Source organism: Dermacentor andersoni, chromosome 5, assembly GCF_023375885.2.
Source record: "Dermacentor andersoni chromosome 5, qqDerAnde1_hic_scaffold, whole genome shotgun sequence".
Taxonomy (NCBI): Eukaryota; Metazoa; Arthropoda; class Arachnida; order Ixodida; family Ixodidae; genus Dermacentor; species Dermacentor andersoni.
Genome location: NC_092818.1, coordinates 53,847,571 through 53,864,707, shown reverse-complemented (window position 1 = coordinate 53,864,707; position 17,137 = coordinate 53,847,571). Strand labels below are relative to the sequence as shown.

The window sequence follows — 17,137 nt, the reverse complement described above, 5'->3', positions numbered from 1 at the left end:
GCTGTAAGCTATTTAGATGCTCGTGTAAATGCAAATTTAAATACAGGCAATTATGAACACATTTTGTTTTTGCGTTCATTTATATAATTATGTGCATGATAGTAAACAGTGCAGTGTTACTTTCTCTTATGTTCACTAGGCAATTGTGATGATGTATGTTACATTTACATTTTACCAATGATGTGTCTGCCCACTCCTGCTAAATGTCTGATACCAATGCTAGTAGTACGAAATAAATAAAATAAATAAGATCTAGTGCTTCTTTTCTTTTCCTTCAATGAGAACAGAGTCAAACACAACAAAGTTTTAGATGATCTGTGGTTTAATGAACTACCTCAAGGTGCTATACTTGAAATACCTCGAGGCTAGCAGCAATGCTGCTGCTGTCCATATCGTAACTGTTTTCGTATTTCAACAAACTACAATACAGATGCAGACGTGATAAAATTCTCTAATATAAAGCAAAATTTACATAATCAGATGCAAATTTGGTTGGTTTGGAGCATCCTGTCATAGCATCATGTCACATATTCATGAAATGTCCTCCTGAAGGTTGACAGCACACGAACATATTGAGAACTCCTGAAGCCAAATTCATAGTCTGCAAAAAACAAACTACAGCTTTTACCAGAAACTAATTGCGATGGCTGCAGACAACTTGCACAGCATGCACCACATGGCTCTGTGCAGACGAGCGACACACGACGCTGTTACAGGCAAGCCTGAACTGTGCCCGTCAGTCTAGGCATTGTCTGTAGCTACTTTAGAGAATGTGGCATATTGAGTGCAATGCTGGTCACGTCTCATTTTTGACCAATGGTTCAGCGCTCAACCTCAGTTGACCAATTCAAGGCTCCATCTTCCTGTGAACCTCTGTTTTGCTCATATAGCAAAGTAACCTTCCATGGAAACTACACTCTAAAAAGAAAATGTACACTATTAGGGATGATCTGGCCCCCAAACAATGACTGTCATCTAATCTCGTATGCATTTCCTTTAACACTATGTGCTTGCTATTTTCCTGTCAAGAATGCAATGCTAAGCTTATATGCATGTGTTATTCGGGACCTGAAAGTAGCAAGCGCACAGTGTTAAAGAGGCCCCGAAACGCTTTTTGAACATTGTAAAAAATGTTGCCCATCTGTTAATCAGGTTCCTGTGAACCTGTTTGTCAAATATTATTGCCCTGCATGCTGCAGAGAACTCATGTCAGTCTCATGTCAAAAGCAGCGAAAAATTGCTTGCTCTAGCTTCCACACTGTCGTCACGCAGCATCATCACAAGCAGGTGGACCCACGTCAGCAATTGGCCGATTACATGATTGCGAGAACATTCTCAGTCATAAAATTATTGCTCATTTAAGTTAAATAAATGAGAATATAAAGATGTTTGCGGTCTCAAAAAAGACACAAAAGCCATTTCATCTTTGCAATGCCAGTCTAAACACGACAGTTGCGCATTGCTGCGTCTGCTGCATGTGGAACGCATCAGTCCGATAAAAAAAATGCACCAGTCCGATAACTATGTCTGGTTTTGCTTGTGCTTGAAGGATTCTACAAATTTTTTCAGCAGGAGATTCGTGAGGCGATGCAATTTAATAGCAATGTCATTTTACGATTAGTTAAAAAGTGCTTCAGGGACCATTCAAGGAAAGGAAAAGCATGCAGACAGATGGTGATAATTGTCTGGGGACAAGCCTGAAAAGGTGCGCACTCTTAAAGTAGGATAAACCAAAGCAGTTGGGAAGTGGCCTACATAGAATTTACAGCATATAAATCGCGCTAGTGCCAAACGTTCCCCTCACCCAAGAAAGAGGCAGCATGCTCTCTTGGGAATGTTTGTCGGCGGTGCAAATTAATGACAGAGCCTACAGAACTGGTGCACGTACGTACATAGAAGCCTTTCATTTGAACCTCCTTGATTTCATGAAAAGGCTTTTCCTAATTATTTCTCATCTTTTGTTTTATTCTATTTATTGAACATACTTATATTTACTTGCTCAAATCTAGAATTATACATGCTTGGGAACATTTTCATGTTTTGGTTCATAACATAACCTGTCCAGAGTTAGCAATTATCAACCGCAAACTTTTTATTTTGATTCCGCTGACCGAGGAACAATGCCTCATTTGATGTGCAACCTCTCAGACTTTGCCCATGAAATTAAGGAATCAAACAATTTTGTTGACATCCATACATGCTACTATTAGGAATTCCATTTCCATGCTATATTATTTTCTGGATAATTTACTTTCCAAGGTCAATTGGCTCTACTAATGCAACACAGTTGTAATGTATGTACCAGTATGTTTTGTGTAGTTCTCGCCTTTAAATTGTGATTTCACTCTTTAATGTAGGGTTTGGTTGTGAATTTAAAACATGAGGAGAAAGCCAGAAGTAATATAGCTTGCATCATTATTTGGTGCCACAAAAGTATGTCTGCTTCTATAACCTTGCACACCAGTCACTATATCTAACTTCCTGCAGTAACACAAACAGCTGGTAATCACGACAGCGCATGCCTGTGCTTCAGTATCAAAATCACGTATAGCAATCCAGCAAACATATTATATATATATAGACGAGAAGAAAGGGGGTCTGGAATCAAGTGGACTTCTCATGATGCCGAATTGGAACTTCGGCCTCCGATGGCATCCAGTTGGAGCCAGTTGGGTCTCATTGAAAAATCCAGCTGGACTCTGGTTTTCTTTAACTGGGAAGGACAACATAGGGGAAATTACTTGTGCTTAATAAATGAATTAAAGAAATGATAAATTCATGGAAATGAAAGTGGATGAAAAAACAACTTGCCGCAGGTGGGGAACGATCCCACAACCTTCGAATTAATGGAAATGAAATTAGATGAAAAAACAAATTGCCGCAGGTGGGTAATGATCCCACAACCTTCGCATCGAAGGTTGTGGGATCGTTCCCCACCTGTAGCAAGTTGTTTTTCCATCCACTTGGGCCTCCATCGGAGGCCCAAGTTCCAATTCGGCATCATGAGAAGTCCACTTGATTCCAGTTGGACATCACTGGAGCTTGGTATGCCAATTGGTCCCAAATGGACCCAATTGGAAATCGATGCGTAATCTAGCAAAACAACAGAATAGTTGATAATAATAATAGCACAATAACCTTAGTTTTAAAGCAAAAGATCTTTGTATTTCGGTGTGATCCATGGAGAGAAGCACTTAGCTTCCTGTCACATTAAATATTTATCTTGAAACTTTACCAATTGCTCATGAACCACTGGCATCACTTGGTCAACCAAATTTTGCTCACATATATACCTCACATACGTCTCTCATAGCGAAGTGGTGAGCGTTGGGTACGTCAATGAAGAGAATTGCCATAGTGTGTTCATGTATGAGTGCGCTTCTTGGAAGGAGTTTCGTGTCACATCAAGGTTAGAACCCACCTAGGCTTTTCTTTTTCCTTTCCTTCGGTTTTCATGTTGGTCTCAAGTCTAATTCAGAGATCAATTGGGTCCGATTGTAATAAAAAAGAACCTGGACCTGTTGGATTTTTCCAGTGGGTGTCGGAAAACACAATTGAACATTTCCAACTGGTCATGAGCAATTTTTTTTTTACTGGGTTGGTGTCTGTCGGCTTCTGATATATATATATATATATATATATATATATATATATATATATATATATATATATATATATATATATATATATATATATATATATATATATCAGAAGCCGACAGACACCAACCCAGTATATATATATATATATATATATATATATATATATATATATATATAGTTACGATGAGCAAGCAAGCAAGGGAGGCGCGCGCTATTGTGCGACCGAATATTGATCTGTCCTACGGCCACCCGCAGGCACCGTGCATTGCAGCATGTACACACACACACGCACGCACGCACAATTACGCCCACCGGGCATCGAAGGACGTTTGACAGCATGATTTATGCCCACAGCGCGCGCGCGCGGACTGACTCACCCATGCGGGTAGGTCCTCGATCGTGGCCAGGATGCTGGCCCTCTCCTGGTCGGCGCTGGTGATGCCGCTGCGGATCCGCTTCTGCTCGATGTAGTTCTTCTGCGCGACGTAGGAGCCCACCCCTATGAGAAGCCACGCCGGGCTCAGGTTCAGCCAGCCCATAAGGTAGAGGCTCCCCGCGATCAGGATTCCCTTGGCAAACTTGTACACCAGCGATCCCAGCGTGGTTCGCAGTATTTCGCGAGCCTGTTTCGCCGGCTCCGGCGGCTTCGAGGCGGGCCTCTCCTGCGGCACCGGGGGAGTCGGAGGACGCTGTTCCTGGGAGTCCCGTCCCGGGAGCAGCGTCTCGGCGTCCGATCCATGGGAGGACGCCTCTTGGGCCGGGGCCGACGATTCCATGACTCGACGCTGCGGCCGCTTAGTTGCACACTCGAGTCACAGGCTCCTCGCGAGGTTTTGCGGAGCTCGCTTCGAGGCCACACCTCTTTGATAGGCGCGCCTGATGGTTATTGCACCACAACACGCACACCTTGATCACACCTGGGCGATGTGCAGGCTCGGCCTTGTTTACGGACGGTGGCACGCCGGTTCGCAAGGAGCGGGGCTAGAAATTGGCTAGAACTAACGAAACTATCTACGTGCAGAGGAGTGGTACGCGCCCGCAACGGTCTATCGCGGCATAAGCATGGACGGCTATAAACTATATCGCTCGCGAGACGAGCCTCACGGCGCAGACGACGTGCTACGGAGTGCGTGCGGGTGTGTGCTCGAATGCGTCGAAGAGGACGCAAATTCTTGCCGGGGCATATACGTCACGACTGCTCATTAACTTTATTCGCGTTTTTTTTTTTCCCGTAGCGCAGCATTGACTTGTACTGAATATATGGATACGTGTTTTTAGATTCTACGAATAAACTTCATTTTGACTGGAGATACTGCGAGCCGAAATAGGAAAACCGAAACTAGGTCGGTGTAAGTAATGCCTCTGAAACCCGAGTGTGTAGCGCGTTTTTATCTCGGAGGCTACGCGCTTAGCGATACAAGATAACACTAACAAGAAATGCCGTGGCGATACTTACTGGGACTTCCATAATTCCACATCAATATCAGCGGCCGCGCCAGTACTAACCACTGACGAGTGCAATCAAAAGGACAAGATTCGGCACTAGATTACGAGAAAGAAAGAAAAAGCGAGCTCCATGTAAAGGATTCTTTAAATTAAAAGAAAAAAAAGCAAGCTTCATGAAAACGGTTCCTTTTAGGTACCGCTACCGGCGCCTTTAAGCTAGTCTACTTTTCTCATCGATCTACTCGGCAACACTTGGAAGCTCGAGGTACACGGGTGTTTTGTGCGTTACTTGATTACCCGTATTTTCTTCAAACACCCATATGGCAACGCTAGCGACGTTCAGATCTTATAGAACGAAATGGCACTTCTTCGGACCATTAAAAACATTCAAAACCGTTCACCAGTTACAGTTCACATATAGACCCTTTTCATGCTTACAAACAGGCTTCCCAGAGGACTTCCGGTTAAGCCCTCTGGAACAACACAAGTTACAATAGCCTATAAATTTACAGAACCCTCCAGCTGGCATCAGTTTTGCTGTGAAGTTGGAATGTCCTACAAGTGAATTTTCTTGTTAAATGCAACAAAAAGAAGCCCATACACGAGATCGACACATGCCGCACTTTATATCTGAACACATCAAGAATATGTGCACAATAAACGATGCGCAAAATACTTCCGTTTTCTCAGCTAACTTGACTGTCAGAAATGCATGACCGGAAGTTTTCAATGGTGATGAATGCACTGCTGCCACAGCATGGACAAAAAAGGTCTGTAGCAACCCTTCAGTTGTTTCATATACAATTGCTGCACCAACATTTCAAAATCGAAGCCACAGAAACGGCCTTTAAAACTTGCTGAAGACGCTTGATTGCACCGATGCTGCAAAATACATTAATATGTTCAACATATGCTAGCGAGACAGTTTGCAAGACATCTGCATTTGGGTAATGGTTTGTCTCCTTTCATTTTTTTGGACAGGCATATAATTTACATTGGGGCATTTTCCCAAGTGATGGGCCACGTACCAAATTTGCCCTGCATGTGAAATAGACCAGTGAGAACCTCGTTACAAGTCAAACCAGGTAAATAAACTTTTGTTATATGCAACATGCATTACAAGCACATATTAATGATGGGCTATCTGCAAGCATTTACTTAATTATCCCCGATATTTCATTATATCCGCACTCGCTATATCAACATTTGATTGTGGATAGGTTTCACTGCCAAGGTACGTTTGAGGCTTCACTGATGGAAGCCGAGTGAAGTAAAAATTTGTGGTTAGAATGTTCAGGCTTTTAAAACACAGACACACAAGAGGATGTTTGAAAGTTTACGCATGGAACCCATATTTGAGGACACAAACCTTCATTGAAAAAATAAAATTATACTGTTCTGCTGGCACATGTTTTTTGATCAAGCTGTTATGCAAAAATAAGCTAAATTTTCAGCACATGGAATACCCTGGCACCGAAAGAAATAACTGTCAGAACATTGGGCCCACAAAGCGCCAATGAGCGCATTGCACTTGATACAAAGCATGCAAAATATGTGTGTGGCACTCCCTTTATTTTACCACCAAATCGGCCAAAACTGCGATGTCAATGCAATCTTATACATACGGTTGCAGTCCACGTGTGTACACCATGGCTCTGCAGAGCCCAACTAGTTGGAATGTAAAGCAGGCACAAGTGCAACGCAAACAACGGTTTTTATTTACATTTGTACAGAAATTTACAAGTCGCTAAAGAAGCAAATGTTTTGGTATAGGCACCGCAATGACACTGCTCGAGAGTTAACAGTAAAATGCAAGCTAGGTGCAGTTTGCACAATTAAAGAGAAAAAAAAAAGACTAAGATGAAATTGCAACAATGCCCGTGTAGAAGAGAGATGCACAACAATTGAAAAAAAAATTTAGAAACACCACTCTTCATATTGTTGCCATATCTTTGCAACCTACAACTAGAAGCATTCACAGGGGTGTAGGGGGGATAAAGGGGGTGCGGTGCTCGAGCACGAGCCATTAAATAGAAAGCACACTCAAATCTCACTAGAAAGGAAAGAAAGTTTACGAGTCCTTCCAGACTATGACATGACAAACACAAATGCATAGGACATGAAAAAGGAGCTCAATGCGGCCTGGCGTCGTTTGTTCGGGGACTGGGAAGCCCAGAGACCAGGTGCCATTAGGTAAAGTTAAAGAGATAACTTCGAAGCACGTTCCACGGCTGCACACCTTGTTGACCGAGACTGCGGCACGGCAGATTGTCACACACTGTAAGCTGCGTGCAGGCTTTGCCCAAGTGGGGCAAGGCAAATGGCGAGCACGGGAAGCCTGTCCTTCCACCCAATTGGTGGGATGGATGTGCGTCCAGACGTAGTACCATCTCGGTGCACCGGGTTAATGTGCGAGGTGCTACATGAAAAGGCAACAAATCATAGCAGACGCATCAGGCACAGCCGAGTTTGTTGGTTCCTTCAACATCTGTCATCGGCGGCACTTGCATCACTTGTACCACACTCTCAGACGATCCGCCTCGTTAGTAAGTATCTGTGTAGTCGCTTAAAAGTTGCATGGTGGCAACCCTCCATTCTGTGCGTGCACGCACGTACATTCAAAATAAGCCTCTCTCCCATTTACACTGGCGCACCCAAAAAAATTATAAAAATACTTTCAACATCTCGTTTGTCACTGCTACACGACACCCCCGGACCTTGGAGTGCCGGCCTTCCGACTGTGCCAAGGTGAAACTGCCCAATGAGCATTTCGCGAAAGCTCCACACCAAGACCAGACTGAAACATCGGAGGTGTCCCCTTACCCTTTTCGTGAACCGTCAGAGTTTGAGCCCAGCAATGCCAGTCGGTCCCCTTCACCCAGGCCCTTCCTTATGTTGATCCAGCGCTGCTTTCAAGGCAATGACCCTACCAGTCAAACTATTGCGCACGCCCATTTAAGCGTCAAATAAACTGAAGGGGGCAGAGGGGGGGAGGGTGTTCTTATGGTACCATCCACAAACCAGCACCGACAACCACTCTGGTGCATGGTGCAACCACACCACACTGGCACACCAGCCACTACCACAAAACCCTGTCCACACGAGTTTGCAGCACCACCACCACTGTAAAAGTGCAGCAACATTGCGGGGGCAACGAAAGCATCCTTAATTTTTCAAACTCAACAGCTCCAAAGCTTGCAAAACGGAGGTCAATGGCACTCATGCGTGTACACACAAACGCTCATGTGCAGTGCAAAAGCCTACATCCATTTTTGTGCGAGCACCACAGTGTGGGGCTTGTCTGTGCCGCTAGCGCCCGCGCACATCTCGGCAGAAGTGCGGATGCAGTCGGCAAGCAGACGACGACAGAAAGCTCGACGACCCATGCTGACACCCTAGCAAAAATTTGCCGCTGCCAGTTTTGCACTGGCTGACTAAGGAACAACGGGACAGACAGCGCTGGCTGCTTATTCACCGGAACAAATCGTTAGGCATTCGATACAGATACTCACATGTTTAACTTAAAACAGACGACAAGAGAGATTAAATACTCTGCCTGAATCCTAGCTAAACGAAAGAAGAGAACAGGCTGTTGATCACCGGGTTTGTTTCCCTCACTGACTGTGTTTTTATTCAAATTTTGCACTGCGCTGTCATGCCACCGCTTCACTGCTACTGGCCCAGCCCACTAACCACACACTGCCGATGTAAATTATAAAGACAAAAGCTACATCCCAACACTCCTTCTGTTGATGAGGGCTTCTATTGCGGGCATCAAATTGAGCAGGGTCAAAGATGACGCTCGCTGGTAGTGAATTGTACTATGAACCACCAGGTTAGGTTAGGCACGCAATACAAGACTAGTCTAGCAATGTGTGCATGCATACATGAGGTCGCATTTCACGAATGCGCGTCAAATAATCATAAAACAAGCTTCGGACCACATAAAACTTGTTTATCGGTGCAAAGTGCAGGAAAGAAAAAAGGAAAAACCAAAATTGCATGTTGTTATCTTCCATTTGGATAATGAATTAAGATATGTCTTTCACCAGAAGACACGTTACAAGCAGTGAGAATAAAAGTTAGATGTTTTTAACACACACACGAGCACATATGTGATTTGGGGATAAGTTGTATCTCTGAATAACACGGTAGAATTGTAATTTCTTTTCGGTATATATTAAACATATGAAAAGCACTGTGTGTGTAGTTCACTGAAGTATACTGCATACACAAACTCAAAAGGCTTCACAGTCTATTTTAATTATATTCTCTTCTATGTTGTACTGTATATTAATCTTACATTTATTTCTACATAATTTAGAAACACCTTCGCATCCAAATGTACAGACTTCTCGGTACCTGCCTCAAGTGAAATCGTACACCTTAGACAACTTGACGAACAAACGAACATAAATTTTTGAAAATAAAAAAATCTTATATGTCAATTTATATTACTCAAATTCTTAGGACCACGATGAATTAAAATCGGGATACATAGGTGGCAAAAACTGTGACGACCCGTCAACTAACACAAAGCAGATGTCTTGTTTCAGGCCCCAGCCCAGCAGCAAGCACCCAACAGTGACCAAACCAGTTGACACACCTAGCGAACAATCAGAGGAGGGACCCTTCTTGCCTCTCCAACAAAACTCTCACAGCAAAAGAAAAAAAAAAAGCATAAAAGATGTTAACGGTGCTTAAGAAATGGGGGAAAATAAAAAGAAACAGGATGTGTACTTGTGCGAGTACAAGGGAGGGGGGGGGGGACTGACACAAAACGTGTGGTGGAAGGAGTAGGTCATCCAAGAATAGAAGGAGGGGGAGGGGGCTAGGAGAGAGAAGGCAGGCCCTCTTCGTGTAATGCTGCCTCGAAGTGCTTGGACGAGGTGAGCCGTCGCATTACTTGCTCGTAGGCGGCCGACAGGTTCGTCACCCGGGGGACACTCAGTGGAGACACGGCCGGCGTGTCCGCCCCGGGGTCCAGCAGCTTGCTCAACATGTCCTCCAGCTGCTCCTGCTTCTCGTCTGCAAAGGGAAGAGGAAAAACGTTTTTGTCGCCGGTGTGGAGAAATTCATTCGCTTATTCACCTGCCACCGCCACCGAGTTTATGCGAGAAGAATCTCGCAATGACACACCTTTGGGTTAACAAAGCTATTTGCTGGTAATAGACTTAAATATTGAAGGTCTCCTGTGGTAGATTTCGCGATGCTGTCGCATGAGCTTAACCCTCTGATACCCAGTGCTGCTCGGGAGCAACAGCTCAAAGAATATTTTCTTCCTCGCTGGAGACTAATTCCTAAGGGCTAGCGCTACTTGAAGATGTACGCCCAAGTATCCTCAACCTCATCAAGGCAAATCATGAGGAGACACTACCAGCTCCTTGTTTTTCTCACTGTTGTTGAAGAACGAAGCTCATACTGAGGTTAGGGTCGGCTGCATCATGTGCGGAGAACGGGTCAGTGACAAAGACATGCTTTCTTGAAATGAATTTTCACTTTTGCCTACCTCAGATGTCATTATCGGTAATAAAGTTAAACCTCTATATAATGAAGTAGGTAAAATCGGCAATTTGCTTAGTTACATCGAAATTTAGTTCTGTTGAAATTCAACCTTTCATGCAAATAAGTACCAGTCGCTGATAGATCTTTCTTACGTGAAAAGGGGCTGCAGAATTTTCGAATTATCAGGCAATTGAAAAAAGCAATATTTTTTATGAATTTGGGAGTCGGCAACGAATGATACGGTTTCGTGCCACGACATCTTCCCACTGGCGGTACGAAATAAGCGAAGCAAGCCATGCCTTCATGTGCACTCTGCCCCCGCGGCTGATAGCGTCGCCCACACCGGGACAGCGATATCGGGAAAAGCGCCAGCAACGGGGAGCAAATGCTGCGTCTGCCTCTCGCTCGAACGAGTCCCTGAAACTCGGAGATTAGGCATCATCGAATACTAAACACTAGGCAAGATAGCCCACAAGGTGCCACACGATCTCGGTACGCCCACTCCTTGAACATGCGGCAGATTACCTCTAAAGCAGGGTGCACGGCTGCGTGTGCGCTCAGCCGTGCTTACAGCCACGCACAGCCACAGCCAAATTGCGCGCCAACTTGTTCCCCCCTCTGGCCCCTCCCCCCAGTCCCCTCACACACGCTCTATCACATTACCACGACCTCGCAACCCCTCTTTCCCTTTGCTCGTGCAGGAAGGAAGCACAGGCGAAGCCAGCATCTTTCCTGTCTCAGCCTCGCACGCCTTCACTTGCACCTAAAGCACGCAGTGCTCGGGGCACGATAGGATCTGGCCGTAGTTGGACTTTATACGGAACATGAGGAGGCTCCACCTCGGCAGTCACTCTTTGTTGCGGAGCGGCCACAATTTGAGAGGTGCGTTTGTGAACGGTCGCTTGTAATTCAATCATTTGACCACCTGCATTCACAGAAGTTTCCATTTTTCATCTCTGCATTCCTTTGCTGCGGAAGCGAAATTTCGTTATATTGAAGTCACATACAAACATCCTTCGTTATATTGATGTTCTAACTACATGGTGTTCTGCGGACAAGCAGTTATGAAAAGTTAAATACTTTGTTATACAGAGAAATTATTTGGTAAAATTTTGGGCATCAAAGGTGCTCACAACTAGCAATAAAAAATTGCAGTGACTTTACCTAATCAACAAACTTTCACTAATTAACAATGTAAAGAATTGTTGTAATGCCCAACGTCTCAACTCCAAAACGAAGCAATATTCATTTGGCACGTGTAATACTGTACAGTGCTCAGGACAACATTCATTTGGGCTAGATGGTGCATACTTGAATTAGGAAGGAACAGCGCCAACTAAGATGATCACAAGTGGGGAGAACAACACAGGACAAGCGCCATCCTGTTTGGCGCTTGTCCTGTGTCGTTCTCCCCACTTGTGATCGTCTTAGTTGGCGCTGTTCCTTCCATACAGTGCGTTCTTGTAAGGGCTGAACATTATATATATATTTTTTTCCACGATCTGGACAAAGTGTGGCCCTTAGACAGGGACAGGAGATTTCAGTCACAATTTTTACGCTTGTGCCCAATCCTTGCACTCCTGGCTTACGTCGGGCCGGGAGCGCTGAAACACTTGTTTCAAGTGGCGTCTTCGGCCATGTGGAGCGACGTGCAAAGAGGAGAAGGAAGCGCACGAGAGGAGCGTGCATGCCAAGCTGCACGCGCATGAGAACAAGAATTGAGCAGAACACTAGGTGATACGCCGTCTCGCAGTCTGGTACGCCACGTCCGTCCCCTACGATGTGGCCAGCTCTTTCTTCTAAAAAGGCCCTGACCCTCTGCAGTCCTCGTGACAGCTTTGTAAGAATAGAGAAAATGCTGTTGTTTAAATAATGCGTGTATTTGTTCACGTGCGCACATCACGTGAAGTGCAAAATCCTGCAGCCTTCTTCGTGCAAGCATCACAGTGTGGCGCTTGCCTGCGCTGTGTGCCCCTGCACAACTCGGCAGAAGTGTGGATGTATTCGGCCTGTCTAGTCCTCACCGCTGTCACTGCTGCCGCCAGTCGGACTCGGTTCGGTAGCACACTCCTGGATACAGCCGCTCTCTGTGCCGTCCATGGCATTAGCTAGGCCGGAGACTTCGAAGCCGTTTCTAACAACGTCCAATTTTCTCCCCCCCCTTTTTCCCCCCAATTTGCTGCCACGTTGGGGGCGCGGCTTTTACGCAAGTATAATAGGAATCCATTTAGCAGGTGAAAATAAATCCTTCGCAGGTGTACCTGAGCAACTGATAGATCATGGAAACCAGAGCTGTATAAGTGGGTTCCAAAATCCTTCGTCATAAATACTAGGGGCCTCTGTTCTTAGTGATGATTCATCACCGACGCCCTGGTCCTACGGCTGCTTCAGGGCTCCCCACACAGGCTGCATTGCTGGCTGCTCTTTACCACCACAGACATAAAACCTCCTGGCTGACCTTCAACATGGAGCCAGTAGAACACGACACGAGAAACAAAAAGTACAGTTTACTGACAAAAAAAAAAAAACGCACAAGGAAGGTGTTATCTGTTTGTGTGACATGTACGCAAGGTAACCTTTATTTTATTAACACTGATAATTACTTTCCAAAGCAAGAATTTGGAACTCCGATGCTACGATGCTATCTGGCCTTTACCACACAAAAGCTGCTGCAAAACCCCTTAAGGGGTGACCTGGGTCTTTCAGACCGAAAATCGGTCCAAAATTCGAATTTTCAATTTTGTTTTCTGTGTTCCTGACGCGTTTCTGCACCTATCTCCGAAATTTAGTTACAAAATACAGCGTAGTTCTTCTTCTTCCGTTATCGTGATCTAAAGATGTGAATCCGCAAGCGTTGCCCCTTAGAGTGGGGACAAATCGCACCAGATTTTTGTTGTGCATAACTTGGTAACTACGCGCTCTGCCAGAGCCATTTTGGTATCATTCGAAAGCTCACATTTCTGGCTTTCTTTGTTCGTCGTTTGGCAACATTTCTGGCACTGCGGCCATGAAAAAAAAAGAATAGAAAAAGAAATTTGTAGAACACACTATTATTGGCCAGTTTGAGCATGTGACCGAGGTGGCGAGTCACAATTGGCTCTAAGGACCACGAGCGCTCAAACGCTGAAAACAATCACCATTTTGTCTTAGTCTTGCGACTGTGACGATGGATATGCTGGAGGTCAGACAAAGTTTCGTTCCATGAATCGCTACGGGCGGAAACGTACGAGACGCAATAAACTTCCGAAAGCGATTTCGTCGTCGCAGTCGGCACAGGATACCCGGCAGCTCGCCGCTGAAGTCGTACCACCGCTGAATGTTGACGCCTCACTGATCACGCCTAGTATTACGCATGCCGGTTACACTCGCCTAAGAATTGAACATGGCTGTCGTAACTGAAGAGGAAGTGGACAAGATAAAAGCACATGAGAAGGCTATGCACAACAAGATTGCACCTACGACAGCCACGGAGCGAGAAATTTGGCGTTTTTTGACGAGGCCGACAGTGCAACAGCCTCGGTCGCAAAGCCTGCTACTCCGTACGCTGTCGTTGGACTTGCAGCAGTGAACAATCTTCTCGGCGTTTTCTCCTGTAATACTTGCGGTGGTTCTGCGTAGCTGTTGCAGAGCGATCAAGATTACGGTCTCACTACTAAACTGACTGTGGTTTGCGAGATCTGCGGTGAAGTTGTGTCGGGACGGAGCTTGCAGGTAACTGAGGACCCGAAAACGTGCAATCCTTTTGAAGTGAGAACATAGCAGTGCATGCTATGTTGTCGACCGGCAACGGCCAAACGGCCATGACTTACTTATACCTTGTGCCTACTGATGGCCTTTGGTGCCGTTCTTTCAAACTTGCTTTGAGTATATCAGATGTGAAATGTTTTTTGTTGTTTTCTCAAAACCACAATTTTGATGATGATGCTGTATCGGAGGTGCATTATCTCCGCTTCTACTTGTGCTGTCACTGTAACTCTTTTTTTCCAGAAAGGCAAATCTGTGTAGAGTGCAAATAAGTGAAATAATGTTGCTGCATTTTTTAGAAAATTAAAAAAAATATGTTTCTCTTTAGCAGTTAGATGGGTTTCTCTCACTGAAGTTTACAATGTTCTCATTTGATATAAAATTGGCTTAGAACACCATACTTGGTTATTTGCACTCTTTGTTAGTTCCACATCATTTTCATATGTCGATATGTATTATGCCATGTATAGTTTGGTAGATAGCTAACCTCCAAGCAAATTATGCAATAAAGCTGAATTTCTTCAATTTCTGGAAAGTTATTTACTCTGCAAGAAAACTGGATGTACATTTAGAGCTAGCACATTGAGATACATAAACTCAGCAAGGTTCATCAAAATCGACAAAGAATAAAAAAAAAAAAAGTTTTCAGCCGCAGGGTCCCTCCTTAAACGGACACTAAAGGCAAATATTAAGTCACGCTGAAGTGATAGATTAGTTTTTGAGAATCTCTAAGATGTCAATATTATCGCGAACAGAGTGTTAATACTCGAGAAATTGAGGTAAGTGCAGGACATGATTAGAGACTCCTCTGGGACTTTCCAAGCACTTGCTCGATGACGAAAGCACTCCTCAATGAAATTTTGTCACTAGTACTCAACCACTTGTTGCAAAAAAAGAACATCCTTGTGTTGTATTATAAGATGAAATAAAATGCTCCTCGTCCAGTTCTAGCTCACTTTTAGAAAAGAAGAACTCATTGAAATTACTCTTGAGAAAGACGCGGACGGTCGAAAGGTTTCGTTTTCACTCGACTCTGCACCTCCCACTCTTTCGCGTTTCAGTAGTTTTGTTGTCACGTAGTGCTGCGCTGGTATTGCTGGGTCGTGAAGCTCGCACAAACTGCAAGTAGCAGATAATTCAACTTCCATGTGATGTCACGGGTTGCCCCAACGATCTACGTCACTTGACCAAAAAGCAGCTCCAGCGGCGAATCCACCGCTCTGTCTTGGCTCAGTACCGCCGTCTCTCGTGCGCCGTTTTACTCACCGACGGCAGCAAAAGGTGTATGCAACGTCACCACTCCCTCCATTGGGTAGCGGGAGATTTGAATTTGGAAAGCGGTATTTGGACTCTTCAGATGCAATTTTCTCGTAAACTATGTCCTTTCTTGCCACAAACAAGCGTGGTGAGGTTTCTGGAATGGTATTTAAACAGTCCACATCGACTTAGTATTTGCCTTTAGTGTCCCTTTAACAGGTTTGCTGTAAGAAGAAAAAAAGAAAGGAAACTGTGCCCCACCCACCTGGCATGGCGAGTCCCAGCATGGCACACCACCGGCTGCGCACCTCCTCGACGGCGCGTGTGTCTTGGGCACCCGCCACTGGGCTCATCAGGGGTGCCAGGTGCGGCAGCACCGTGTCGGTCATCAGCCTGAGGGCACCCAGAGCGTCCCGCAAGCTGCCTTCCTCGAACTGCCGCGCACAGTATTCATTCAGCGCCTGCAAGCCGTAACAAGCATCACGGTTCAGTGGGGCGCGAATTTCCCAGTGCGGAATGTACAGCCTCTCCAGCTAAAGCGCAAGACATGTGCGTAACTGCCAGCCTTTGAACTTCAAATTCATTAAATTTTACACAACAGGGAACACCGAGGAAAACCCGGAGGGGGGGTTACAGCACGTTTACTTTATTTAAGCTTGCCCAGAGCACAAGCCTTCCAAGGGATGCGCATGCACTTTATCAACGATGACCCATTTACTTTTAGATGCAGCGCAAAGTCGGCAACAGACTTGGAACAGCAGAGCCCGACAAGCAACGCATTGTTCTTAGATCACAGTGACTCATTCAGTGACTGCGCTGTTACTGACTTCACTTGCTTCAGGCACTTGTCTGTAAGAACTCGCTCAAAGCAGGTACCCTTCTGCTGTTTTTTCACCAAGACTCTCTAGGGTATGGTTAAACTTCAATATAACAAAGCTGGTAAAATCGGCCCGTTACTTTGCTATATTGAAATTTTGTTATATTGGAACAACCTTTTATGCAGATAAATACAGTTGCCAACAGATTTTTCTTACACAGAAGGGGCCACAAAATTTCATTACAGTCGACTTCCTCTTATTCGACCCTGACAGGACTAGGTAATGGACTGAATTATGCGGCGGGTCAAATTAAACATGATGCAGAAAAAAACATTAGACACACCGCTGATTCATTTGGCAGAGTTTTCCCGGTTCTAACATGCCCCCAAATCAAGGACATGCCCACTTTATATATGTCCAAAGTAGGAAACTAATGCAGAAATGACATTAAAACCACTAAGTAAAGTAGAAATCTAATGCGCACCCTATCTTTTAACAAGAAAAACAGGCAAGGATTTACCACATTTTCCGGTGTATAAGTTACATCTTTTTTCTTTCTTTCTGAATTTTTTGTTGGTGCATCTTATAGAATGATGCGATTTATATAAGTAAAAATCGGATCAGGCACTATGGCTATGCCCTTTGTATTGAGCGGGCATCAAATGATGCTCCAACGCACATTACCTTCTGCCATGCACAGCAACTACACTTCATTGCAGTCATTACCATTATTGCTGCTCACTTTGCATGTGTCGTAGCAGATGC

General features: G+C 44.8%; 2 protein-coding genes across 5 annotated transcripts in view; both read right to left on the bottom strand.

Annotated features, from left to right (window-relative positions):
* Positions 1-4,962, bottom strand: part of Esyt2 (extended synaptotagmin-like protein 2) — a 111,791-nt gene extending 106,829 nt beyond the window's left edge. The window contains exon 1 of one of the 2 annotated variants that reach the window (XM_055070271.2): positions 3,980-4,962. In XM_055070271.2, the coding sequence (XP_054926246.1) occupies positions 3,980-4,378 (399 nt within the window). In that variant the 5' untranslated portion in view covers positions 4,379-4,962. The remainder of the gene's footprint in view (positions 1-3,979) is intronic. The other variant, XM_050177583.3, reaches the window with a different exon arrangement.
* A 1,781-nt stretch (positions 4,963-6,743) lies between these two features.
* LOC126530280 (ubiquitin carboxyl-terminal hydrolase 25-like) overlaps positions 6,744-17,137 on the bottom strand; it is an 85,507-nt gene continuing 75,113 nt past the window's right edge. For all 3 annotated transcript variants that reach the window (XM_050177594.3, XM_050177593.3, XM_050177595.3), the window contains 2 exons: positions 15,820-16,015; positions 6,744-10,076 (listed from right to left, as the gene is read on the bottom strand). In XM_050177594.3, the coding sequence (XP_050033551.1) occupies positions 9,880-10,076; positions 15,820-16,015 (393 nt within the window). In that variant the 3' untranslated portion in view covers positions 6,744-9,879. The remainder of the gene's footprint in view (positions 10,077-15,819; positions 16,016-17,137) is intronic.